The sequence below is a fragment of the Anas acuta genome, chromosome 2 (genome assembly GCF_963932015.1).
Source record: "Anas acuta chromosome 2, bAnaAcu1.1, whole genome shotgun sequence".
Classification (NCBI taxonomy): domain Eukaryota; kingdom Metazoa; phylum Chordata; class Aves; order Anseriformes; family Anatidae; genus Anas; species Anas acuta.
Window position 1 is genome coordinate 95,277,800 of NC_088980.1, and position 12,823 is coordinate 95,290,622.

General features: G+C 40.0%; 1 protein-coding gene across 3 annotated transcripts in view; it reads right to left on the bottom strand.

Moving 5' to 3' along the window:
• The window catches only part of MSANTD3 (Myb/SANT DNA binding domain containing 3), a 13,747-nt gene continuing 924 nt past the window's right edge, over positions 1 to 12,823 (bottom strand). Inside the window, exons 1-4 of one of the 3 annotated variants that reach the window (XM_068671293.1) lie at positions 12,628 to 12,766; positions 7,539 to 7,842; positions 7,397 to 7,445; positions 1 to 6,104 (exon numbers count right to left, since the gene is read on the bottom strand). In XM_068671293.1, coding sequence (XP_068527394.1) covers positions 5,695 to 6,104; positions 7,397 to 7,445; positions 7,539 to 7,811 — 732 coding nt within the window. In that variant the 5' untranslated portion in view covers positions 7,812 to 7,842; positions 12,628 to 12,766 and the 3' untranslated portion in view covers positions 1 to 5,694. Of the gene's footprint in view, positions 6,105 to 7,396; positions 7,843 to 12,627; positions 12,767 to 12,823 lie in introns of those variants that run through there. The other 2 variants (XM_068671291.1, XM_068671292.1) reach the window with 2 other exon arrangements.

Below are 12,823 nucleotides of genomic sequence, written 5' to 3' on the forward strand. Positions count from 1 at the left end.
ATAGGTTGACCATCCAGCGAGATTCACTGTACACTCCCTCATCAACAAAAAAGTTTTATAACCCAAAGCCATGTGGCAGACAATCCTTTCCTTTTCTTTGTTGTATAGCTGATGCCATTTGGCTGGCTACATGCTGGACAAATTTCACATGCTTTTCTTCAGTGCATAGCATGTGTGTCTGGATAGCATGGGCTCAAAAAATTGTCCAAATTCACTTTACTGAGGAGTGATGCCTAATAATTGTGGCAGAGTTCCTACTTGACACGGTCACTTTTCTTGTCAGGCACTTGGAGCTGCCAATGGTGTGATGGAGGTGTCCAGATCCTCAAGGGCAACAGTGATCAGGAAAGGTGAAGGCCATGCACGGAAATTGTTTGACATACATGAGTGTTATCTCTTAGGACAGCTAAGAACTGTCTTCACTTCTGACTCTGAAAACTGTACTAGCATTTATTTTAATTTTATTTTATTTTATTTATTGCCTTTGTAAGTTTTTAATTCGTTCAGTGTTATTAACATGACTAATTATGTGGGATGCTTAATCCTTTCACCACCAGAGCAGCGAAATGCTCAGGGCCACAGCTGGGAGTTTTTTGTTTCATTGCTCTTGTTTTAGGCCCAGAAATCTGTCTACATTTCTATATGCATACCTTAGTTGTGTAATTCCATGAAACAAAACAAAACAAAGAAACAAACAAACAAAAAATAAAACCAACAAACCCTAAGAGGCAACATCCCTTGTAAATCAGCTGCACAGAAGTTATTCTCAGATACCAGAAACAGAGGTCACTGCTTGGTTTTACTGTAAAAATACATTATCCTATGCTTATAGATGACAACAACCTTTTTCTTTTTATTACATCTCTCTCTATTTCCCTATTTCTCTTCTGCACATTATCCCATCAGCTTGTTACTTGATTTATTTCATTAACCTAAATGTATTAATTTTGGTACATGTTAGTACTGACTTTGCACAGAAACATTTCTGAATAGAGACGAAGTTCAGGAAGAGTCATGATATGTGAGTTTTGCATTTAACTCCTTTGAGAATAAATAGAAAATTATTGTGAAAAGACAGCCAAGAATGAAACACAAAACAAAACAAAACAAAACAAAACAAAACAAAAAAAACAGATGTATCAGTTATGTCAGAACAGCTTTGAACAAGCTAGCTCAAAATATGAAATCACAGGACTTTACTTGCTTAAATAAAAATGTTATTTTAAGATTTACATGTAATACACCTACCCCCAAAGTAACAATATATAAATGTGTAGGAATTTTTCACTTCAACCTTATAAAGAGAAAAACAGCTGCAAATACGGTGCTGTGACTACAGAAATTCAGCATGAACGGGAAGGAAAGCATTAAAATGTATGTGTGGAAGAATGAAGAGGATGCGTTGTAAAAGCCACTGTAGCTATAAGCAATAAAAAAAAAAACAAAGTCTTGGGAGACTGTGAACATTTAGTATTGCAAACACGCAAAGATAAATGATCTTCAGACAAAATCCAGGACTACATCCTCAGCTGCATAAGATGTGGTATAACTCAGAAAAGGGTAGCCCTGGGCCACGATGCATTTTGCTGCTCACGGGGCCGCAAGAGGCCTCCTTCAGCCCTAGTGCTGAGCTAGGCCCCACCGGCTGCACTTGCCCCCAGCATGGACATCAATGAGCAATGGCCCAGGAGGGCTGGACATTTAGCCCTGGCTAGAGATATCTCTACTGTGTAGGGAGAAGTGTCACGGAGAGGATCTGTGGTAAACAGCAAGACCCCTTGCTCTGTGGTAGAGCAGCTTGGGCCCTGAAGGAAGTACGACCATGGGCTGCAGGAGGGGTTACTTCTTTGTCAAGGTCAAGAGCCTTGAGGGGAGGCTCTGAAAATCTTTCAGAGACTCTTCAGCTACCTAGCAAGAAGGAACTTTGTTACCAGAAACCCTGAATTTAAATGAACCCCGAATATTTATGAAGAATAAGTACCAATTACACAGCTTGAGCATCCTGCATTACCTCTGATCCTCATGACTTTGTAGTCACAGACTGTCCCCATAGAATTACACAGAGCTGGGAGGGAGAAAGTGCTTCTTCCTGTACAAGCCTTTCCCTACACTAACCCCTTTCCAAAATCCTCTTTTGTGTTTCCTAGCCTATGCCCAAAATGAAGAACCATGTGGGCAGATGTGCAGAAAAGGCTAAGTGACCATAAATTATGTGGATGTGGAAGATGCCTGTGAGGAGCAACCAAGATGTGATATAGGCAGCCTGGCCAAGAGATGGAAAAGAGCGTAGTGTATAACTCTGGATGAAATCTCCTGCACATATTGGTAGTAAAAAAATAAATAATAATAATAAAAGGGGGAGCACATGTAGGGAAGAAATGCAAAGGAAAAACTTATCAAACAAAGATGATTTATATCGGATAAGTTAGGTGATCTCCAAGGAGAGACAGTGCTAGTGTCTTCCTAAGAACAGAGTCCGAGAAATATCCATATCTGCCTGGTGTGTTTTTCTTATGGAATTAAACAGGGAGCGTTTGGCCCAGTGCCTTTTAATTTCATTCTTGCCAACAACTTTATAACAAATCCAGAGAAGAATAGGTATTTTAGCTGTAGTTTATATTTGAAAAAAAGTTGGGAAAATGCCTATTTAGTTTGGCCAGATGTTTAACAGGAAAACACAATGATATGAAAAGTATCTGAATGATGTAACCTAAAAAAAAGTCAGAGGAACAAATTGACATTTTCTGGGAGGGCGATACTACAACTAAGAAAAGTTGGACAAAAGAAAAGACTAAACCTAAAACCAGAGGAACTGAAAACAAACAAGCAAACAAAACCCCGCATTTCTCATGTCGTTTAAACTCCATCACAGCAATCACGTTATAAAGCCATTAGGTGGAGAAGTGAAAGCCTGGCAAGGAGACACATTACTTCATCATGTTAATCTTTGACATTTTTCTATCAACCAACCTTACAGCAGCCAACAGTCAACCACAGATGGGAAAGCAAAAACCTGGGTCTTCCGTAAGCCCACCACAACAGCATCTTGGATCATTTGAGTTAGGTGTGACATGCCCATTCTTCCTCTGTGTGTGTTCTTTCTTTTGTATCTTCATCTTGGTTCTTTTTCATTTTTCTCCCATGATTTTCTTTCTTTGAAGTAGAAGCTGAATTAAAAGGGTCTATTGTTCAGCCTAAGAGCTGTAACTTTTGGGTTCAGAATAGGTATGTGTACCAAAATAAAGACATTGCCCACTTAGCACAGTCTGAAAACATGCATACTTTAAATGACTTTTTTTTTTTTTTAATACAAAAATAAAACAATCTTTCATGAGCAATGTTATAGCTTCCAGGAGTCAAAAGCACCCTTATCTCAAACATCATTGATTTTCCCTGGACTATTCATACCTCACCACAAGGCTATCTAGACCTGGATTGTCCCTCCATCCTTGCTCTCTTCACATTGCTGAAATTGTCTCCATTGGTCACCTCTTGGCACCTTAGCACAGTTAGCTTTAATGACAGAGTTTTGAATTATTTTCACTTTGGAGCAGTGTGGAAAGAACCCTGTTACTGGCCAAGAGAAATATCTTTCGTATCTCTTTTCTGGATGGTGCCTAAACAGTTGTCATAACCACTCAAGTAACTGACTCACCTTCCAGAACACAGAATACAACCTTGGAACAAAAAGGTCCTCACTCCTGTTCCCTGCTTTCTTTTGCCTCTACCCTTACTGTGCATCATTGTCCTACCTTCCAATATTGTTTCCATGCAGCAGACAAAAAAAAAAGGGGGGGGGGGCATAATTATATCTTCCTTTGGGAGTCCTCTGCTTCCCTCATACAGCCAATTTATAAGAAAACTGAGTCTCCTGTCAAAAAGATCTGTCTTCAGATTTCATACATGACCTGCTCTATGATACTGCAGCAACTCTGCAAAAATAGCCTTTTTTTTTCCCTCCGTAATATAAAATAAGTTGCGATAAATCACTCCCTTTGCATTTGCTGGTGTTAGCACGTTGAAGGGAGCAGTGCATGTACCGCAGCGTTAACCACTGTGAGCATTGTGGTTGATAATGGCAGTGCTTGCAAAGATGAATCACCAGCAGGGAAAGGAGTTCAAAGGGAAAATAATAATAACAAAAAAAAACCTAGCAAGACCAACTGCCAAAAAACAAACCCGAAACAAATTGCACCAGAAAGAATATCCAGAGAAGAAACAGGAGTGTTACTGGGAAGAACAGCATGTTTTCTGCCATACCCTAATTTAAATATGTTGCTCTCTTGTTTAGATGTGACCTTATTAATCGTGACCTAAAAATACATTACTGAATAACGGGATACTTGGGATTTTCATTGAAAATATATGCTTTCCTTCATTTTTTTTCACTGCTTCAAATGTTGGCTGTACAGCTTCCTACAAAACAGCTTTTCACGCATCAGAAGATCTTATGAATCTTTATGGAGTTCTGTATTTCACATTTTCTTAACCCTTGCCCCACTAGAACAAACGATTGCCTGAGGAAGGATTATCCTTATTTGTGCTTTCCTACCATTGACTATTCTGGGCCCCCAAACTCTGTGGGGGCCTTCACAAGAATGCTTTCATACAAATCATGTCTGTCACCTCTCACTGACAGCAAAGCAAAGAAATACACCACCTTAACACACAGGACAGAATAAAACAGAACTCCAAAACAGGAATAATCCCCTAGCTTACCACCCAAAGCTAAGAAGGCAAGTCTTAGCCTTCTTTCTAGCAAGGCCGAAATACTCCAGTTAGGTGCTAAGTATTGCATGGGGAGACAGAGGGAAACTTTGCCAATGGACTAGATGACTTGCTACATTTTAATAGCTTTATGAATTGTTAAAAAGCTCTTCCCCTCAGAACGATTCCATGTGCTGAGCACACAGCATCGGCAGCAGCACGCGTCCCTCCAATTTCAGTATTCTACTTGAATACAAGACAGGCCTGGAAAAGAGAGGACAAGCACAGGGGCTTCTGAGGAAGAAGTCACCTTCTTTACAACTTCATAAGGGTCAAGGCTCAAAGAACACGAGGGCCACTCCACAGCCATTCTCTCAATCAGCCAGCCAGATAGAAAATCACAAGCAAAGTGCTCAATTCCTACAGTGTTGCTTTTGCTACTTCCTTCACTTTCACATCTTCTATGAAGAGTAGGTTATGGACTACATTAACCAGAGGCTAAAAGTTTGCTTTGTTTTGTTTTTCTGTGCTCCAGCATAACATCTGTCAGCCACTTTTTCTCTCAATAGCTGAGAGCAACCTTTGCTTTTATTTAGGAAATGGTAGATATGAAGAGCTGGAAACCAAAATAAACACTATAACCTGATGTTTAAAGCTGTTACATTTTTTCAAGAATACCCAATGAAAGAAGACCCGGAACACCTTAAATTTCAAAGGATATTAGGGTATTCTGAGAGAAAATATGGTCACATTTTAGAACACTGTGTATGTCTGAAAGTCACAAAAGTCAGGATTACCTACAAATGAACAGTACCGTTCTGCCCTTGGCAGACTCTACCAGTGTTTCCCTAAATGTTCAGCATCAAAGTGTGTTCCCTATCAGCTGGGCACCTATCCTGTCACTGTACATTCACATTAAAACACCCTCTTTCCAGTGCGCATTACTTAGAAATGTGCTCAGTCAGACTGACTCTGCCACTTTATGCTCTATGGTGAATTAGGAAAGGGTCTGTTAAAGGATGATACAGGCCACTCTTTTGTGATGGTCTGCAGTTTTCTCTCCCAATACATTTTCTTTTTATTTAGCACTTCCATTTTTATCCTGTGTTCCTCTTCGGCCATCTCACACTCTCTTTCTATTTGCTGTATTTTTGCCACATGAACTTCATTCATTTGGATTAACTGCAGTTGCAAAATTGACATTTGCTGATGATGCTCTTCCTCGTGCATCTTTTTCAGAGCACTTTCCTGAGACGCTTTACTTCTGTAGTTCTTATCCGCTGCTATTCTGACATCAGAACACGAAGGCTCAGGTTGCGAGGTACCTTCACACACTGGGAAATGTACCAGCTCCTTCTCTTCCTCACAAAGTTCTCTACTTGAGATGACAAATGACTCTGTAAAACAGAAAAGAAGAAGTATTATAGTATACCCCTCTTCTTCTTCAAGAAACATAAACTTGTGATAATATCTAGAGGTGTATACATCTAAACCTTATGCTTCTGTACCAGAATAGAGCAGTCACTACATGATGCTGTCCTATTATAGAGTACTGAGTGCATACTGATCTGAACTGAACCATTCTGGGCTTTGCTGATAGCCCTCCAGGCTGTAATGGGAGCTCAGTACACTAAAGCGAGTGTAGACATTTTTAAGTGGGCACCTAAAGTTAGGTGGCTGAGCCTGGAGCTGAACCTTAATGCAGATGTTTAAGCCAAATCTGTATGTGACCTGCAATCATTTCCTGAAAGGTCTGAGTGTCAGGTAAAGAGTCGCATCTACATTAACACCAACAGACTATGGAAATAGGGGGAAGGCCACTACTTCCTCCTTCCTCGTCATTTCTGCATATACCATAAACACAGTGTTGTATATTTTCTGGAAAACAATTATATTATTCTAATTTCAACAAGATTCTACTTGTTCTACTGAAATAAAAGAAACTACTCATGGAATATAATAGCAACCACTGCAATTTATTGTCTTTACTTATGGTAAACGCAATCACGAAAGAGAAAATGTAAGAATGTTATCTAACAATGCAATTACTCTTGTCTTCTTAGCAAAAAAAGTCTTATGTGGACATTCTCCAAGAAAGGACTGTAGGTATTTTCCCTTATACTCTTGTACTATTCTTTCATTGTATGCTTGCCAAACTAAGCAGAATACAGTACTCAATTTTTTTTTTTCAAAAATGCCATTCTCCAATGTGGACTGCAGTGTGAAATATGACTCTACTCTTTTTAGTCCTTCTTGAACACAAAGGAGGGAAGACCTGCAGGGAACTCTTGCAGCAGATAGTTGTGTATCAATTTGCTGCTGGTGGATTGTTTTGTTTTTATTGCTCAGGCCTTTTCCCAACAAAATGACACTTTACAAAGGATCAAAATATCCTTGGGACCCTTCTGTTCTCTGTAAAGCCAGTGTGATGCCTGCTGTGATGCTCATTCCAAAGCAGAAGATATGTCAAAAACTGATTTAGATAACAACAAAAAATAGACTAAGATCTCAGTTTAACTCTTGGGGGCCTAGGGAAATAGACAGAGTCTTGTAATATCACAGCTCTGAAATTACTTTTCTGTAACCAGCAGTCACAGCTAAGTGGATAGATTTAGATTGCTGAAAAAGAATCACTGGCAAAACCACAGACAAAAGAAAACTACATGCATCATCACAACAACATTTATACCTTGACTAGAAGCATCGGGGTGATATTCCGAATCTTCTTCTGGTGGGCTCTGCAAAAAGTACATTTGCTCAGGCATTATGCTGGCAATCTTCTCCTTCCCTATGATGTGAGTATTTATAAGTGGACTAATACTTCTTTTTACCTTCTCCCGTCTTTCATGTGCCATTATCTTTTTTGTCCGTGCCTTGATATTCTCCCAGCATTTCTTTAGCTGTTTGAAGTCTCGCAGTGATACACTGGGCTGCGAATTGTATTCGTGAGCTAGAGCTTGCCAGGTGCGTTGTTTCAGGGCAATAGTTCTTGCATCACTTTTTTTACACTCAAGTACATATTTGTACTTTTCAACCAGTGCAAGCAGCACACTCTTCTCCACTTCTGAGAAGTATTTAGCAGGCTTTATGATTTCGTTTTGCATTTTCTACTTTTTCTCCAGGAAGCCAAAAATCCTATGAAAACAATGTTGAAAACAAAGAGAAAAAATAACACATATTAGAACTGGTTACATTATCAAGTAATCGTGTTTCAGCAAACAACTCCTAAATATAACTTCTGATTGCAAAACTCTTCCTTATCTAGAAAAGCTTGGGCATACTTCTACGGTAAATAACAAAGCATTCAGGTTAGATAGCATAATTATAGGCTGGTTTCTATTGCTACTTTAGTGGCTACACAGTTCCATAAGAAGTATATGTTAATGAGAAGAGGCTTCCTGCCTTTGTTATATTTTGTCTTGATAGAAAATTGTTGGTGTTCAATTTACTTAGTAACTTGTTTTTAACACCTTGTTTTTCTACTCATTAACACTCAGAAAGTTTTCAAAGCCCTGAACCGTGGAACAAGTTCTGAAATCCAGCCCTTGATCACTTCTGGTTTAAATCTCAAGTTGTCTTCAGCAGGTTTGTCTTCCCTTGGGTACACAAAACACCCTCTTCTGTCCCTGTTGGATAGGCATAACTGATTTTTTCCTTATATTCTTTCTGTTTTACTTCAAACTTCTATAAGAAATTATATTTAAAAGATCTCTTCTTAAAGACTTAGGATAGTTTGGTTCTCCCCTATGCTCAGCCCTTCTGGACGGACATCCAGCAGTGAGCAGGATCCTGGGCAGGATCTCACTCCCTCTCTAACTGTGCAGCCCCAATTACTTTCAAGCCTTGGGCAGAAACTTCTGAATAATTATGTACAAAAAGAAGAAGTGTTACTGTCTTAGCTCACATTACTTCTGGTTTTACTCATAAAACTCAGGGACGGAACGTGCATCATTGGTTCATGTTGCTAACAGTCTAGAACTCTTTCCCCGAATGATTTTTCTAGTATTTTGCCTACTGTTTCTACTCCCTCAATGTTACCTGATGATTCAATAGATGTCACAGTCAGATTTCCTATTTTTTGGTCCAAATATTTTTTTTCCATAACTCCACTGCACTAGCATTCTCTTTGTGCCATCCTTGTAATTCCTGTCCTCCAAATGTCTAAATACTTACACTTATTCTCACCTTTTCCAGTGAAGGCAACTATACTCACAAAGAAAGCGAACAGACAAGTTAATATCGAAATGAGTTAATATCAAAACCATCTCTCACATGAGAACAGGGATATTCTCAAGTAACACATGATAAAGGTCATTATAATCCATATGATAAAACCCAGAAAAACAAGAGGATCTGAGGGACATTGCAGGCTGTTGAAGAAAGCACAGAATAGCAAAGCTGAAATAAAGTGAATAGAAAATAGTAATAGTCTGAGTTTAAGAAACTACAGCATACAATTAAGTATTGCTAAGTCACTTGCAGCAGCTAATTTGTACCCCTAGTGAAAAAGAAGCAACGAGCACCCAGTTCTGTGCTTTATTTCTCTCAGTGCTTAACTGCACATCGACTGGACACTTGGAACTTGGAACAGATCCTGGCTAGTCCCAGTTCTGCGCTCTGTGCTGGTGTCATGGGAGAGCTGGAGCTTTTGGAGCAGACAGAATTTAGTGGACAAAGGGCATGGATCCATAGGGAACCAGGCTTTGTTAGTTCTGCTGCTCACAGATCAGCTTGTTCCGGGGTCAGAGAAGGATGAGGTCTGGGTGTTAGGAAGATGGTTCCCAGATCCACTGTCTCCTCCTTCACACTCTACCAAGTTATTTATCAGCCTCTGTGAAAACTTGGGCACTGCATGTGTTGGTGAGCAGGAATTCTCAAGCACCTATAATCTCAGAGTACAAACTATGTGCGTGTAAACAATGTTTGAAGTATCACATACCAATCATTATTATAACGCCTAGGTCTGATACACAGAAGAGGACATCTGCTGCAGAAGTTCCTTAAATAAAATAATAAATAAACCAACAAGTCAAGAAATGAGCAATCTAAAATAAAAATAATGCAAACTGGGAACTTGGCTCCATGAAACAGCTCTCAAAACCCGTAGAGTAAAAAAGACCTATAATGAAATGGGCTCTATCTGCTAATTGATTTTACTTAGGTACTTACTGTACCATTCCAAACCATTGAGCTGCTTTGGGCAGCTGCTTCAGTGAAATTCTTGGGACTAAATATTGATGTTTCAATCTGTCTTAGCCTTAGGTTCAATGAGAGGCAGAACAGAAAGCAATCCCTCCGGCAAGTCATAAGATCCAATAGCTGATGACCCCAAAGAGCCAGGATCAGAGGTTTCATGGGTCTTCCACTGAGGCATGTAAATCTTGCTTCTAGCTTTGGAAGGGTGCGAGAAACTCAGACTAAAAATAGTGATATTTATGTGTAGAAGATCACTTTAATTAGCAGAACAATGGATTTTCAGGAACTTTGGAGACTTAAGTTCAAAATATTAAACTTAATAATACCTGGACTTCTAGATTCCAGGTGCTAAATAAAGGTGCTAAATATTTGGCTACAAAGACTGTCAGAGATCAACTGATATCAGCAAACATTTAAATATTTCCAAATGTAACTTCATATATATTTAAACCCTATATATTAGGATAAAAGCTCATCTTTCCTGGTTGCTGCCACAGCAAACCCCTAAGTATCACATTAATACCCCATTATCACTCATTGATGTTATTTTTACTGTGATAGGATCTGAGATTCCTGAGTCATAAGCTCAGACGGTGTACGTTTAAGAGGGGAAACATAGGTTCTACTCTGAGAAAAATACAAGAGCCTTTCCCTTCCCCATACACATTCCTAACTACTTTTCCTAGACATGCACACTGCACTGGTGTCCTTTCCATGACAAAGCTAGGATTATGATTAGGATGCATAAAAGACCTCAAGAATTGCTGAAAGCAGTTTAATGCCCTTAATACAGAGGGAAAAAATGAAAATTCTTGAAGCTTCTTTTCAAGCTGTTACACACTCAGCCTGCTTACTTCATTATATGAAAGCCCATTTTCAATAAGGTAAGTTGAAAGCACTCTGAGATGTCAGAAAATTTACAGCACTGAGGATTTGCAGCAAAATACTACCGTGCATTTGTATTCACCCTTTTCTTTATGGATATCAATCACCTTTTGACAGCCCACTGGCTCCTCACTGGAATACAAGAAAGGACTCTCACAAAGTGAAATAATTTCCATTTCGAGGCTGAAAGATCCTTCCAAGATGTATGCCCAGTATAAAATTTAGCACATAAGAATCTGTGTTGAAATGGAAGCAGTTTATTGCATATAGCTCACGCAAAAAAACAGGATTGATTTGGGAATGTGATTTAGGAATGTGACTGCACATGAGGACAGCTGCACTGTAAATTCAAAGAAACAAAGAACTGAAAGCTTCTCACACTCTTACAGGTGCTCAGGCTGTTAGACTGTCCTATGCAGTAAGGAATCACTTTACCCTAATTATCTTCTTTGGCACAGCTCCACTCATAACTTGCTTTAAAACAAATCAGTGTCCTAAGTACCTCTCTCACACAAACCTCTATCACTTTAAAAATAACAAAAATATTTCCCAATTCCTGACACTTTGAAATGCTGTGTGGCGTTCTGCTCCTGAAGACTATAAAGGATGGACTGTGCTCTGCTGGAAGAATATATTGGAAAAAAAATATGCAAGTGAAGCAATGTACATATGTTCAGGAGTATGTAAATGTGTATTATTTTGCTTGCACACATCTAAACACACACTCAAACTCCAACCAGTTACAAAACACATTTTGAAAAAGAAAATCACTTCACATTGGCACATGGGAGCATGTTCAGACCCTGAAATATTTCTTTAGGCATGAGAAATGCAAGGAGAAAATTATGATGGAAGCCTTAACCCAAATGTGGAGGTTACTCTACTGAAAAAAAAAGATAACAGTTTGCTAGCAAACTGTAGTCATTTACGGTGTGAAAATGCAATTCATTCGCCAATGCTAACAGGATTGCTATCAGAAATAGTTAAAGACTTAAATAAAAAAAGTAAATGTATTTATCCAACTTAAATTACGGATGAAGTATGAAGCGTAATCAGCGATTTACAGCACTGGTAGCCAGTCATAAACACTGTCCTTTTCATCCAGTGTCTGTATGAAAAGACAAGTGTCTGGATGAAAGAAAGGCATGGGAACGCAATGACCAAATCCCGGTACAACAACAGGTTTATGTTTCATGTGGAGAATGGGAGAAGCAGCAGCAAACAGCCTCCTTCTTCCTCAAGCGTTAGGTTTTCCTCGCAGAGCATCCTTCCATCGGGCTGCTCCAGGCCTGACCCTGCCTACCTTGAGATGGGCAATCACTAGGGGATTAGATGCACATTACAAACATGAATGAGACCTGCAAGGAGAACGTGTCACATGCAATCGGTTAAAAAAATAAAATGAAATAAAAAATAATTAAAAAAATGCAGTGGAGTGCTTTTTATCTGTTGTAATGCAAATTCGTAATTATCACGGACTGTCCAGCAAATGAAGAAAACCAGCTCTTAGTTACAATTCACAGGGTTTTGCCTGCATTTCTTCTGGTGCATGTTATCTACGTGCAATGTATTATTATTATTTTTTCAATACATGTCACATTGCACAGGCACAGACGGGCTGATCCTGGCATTCCCTGAGGCTATTTTACACGGGTCACCCCGGCGCCTATGGAGGCCACCCGAAACGGTCCGTGGCACAGAAAGGTGAGGGCTGCAGGTTGCTATTCCCACAGACCGCCCCAAATCCCCCTGCGATTCCCCAAAAAGAGGCAGAGGCAGGACCCCCCCCCCCCCCCCACACACACACCCCGGGCTTGCCGCCCCCCAAGCGGCGCTTGCCTTTAGGATCTCCTCGCTCGCTCCCCTGGTGCCGGAGCTCCTGGCTCGACAAAGAAGGACGCTCCACCCAGGGCGGACATGCGGGTTGAGGAACATCTGAGGGAGGGAGGCAAGCAGGGAAGGAGGAGGGAGGGAGGGAAGGAAAGAAGGAAGGAGGGAGACCCGCCGTGCCCGGCCCCACAACCAGGGCGGCGTT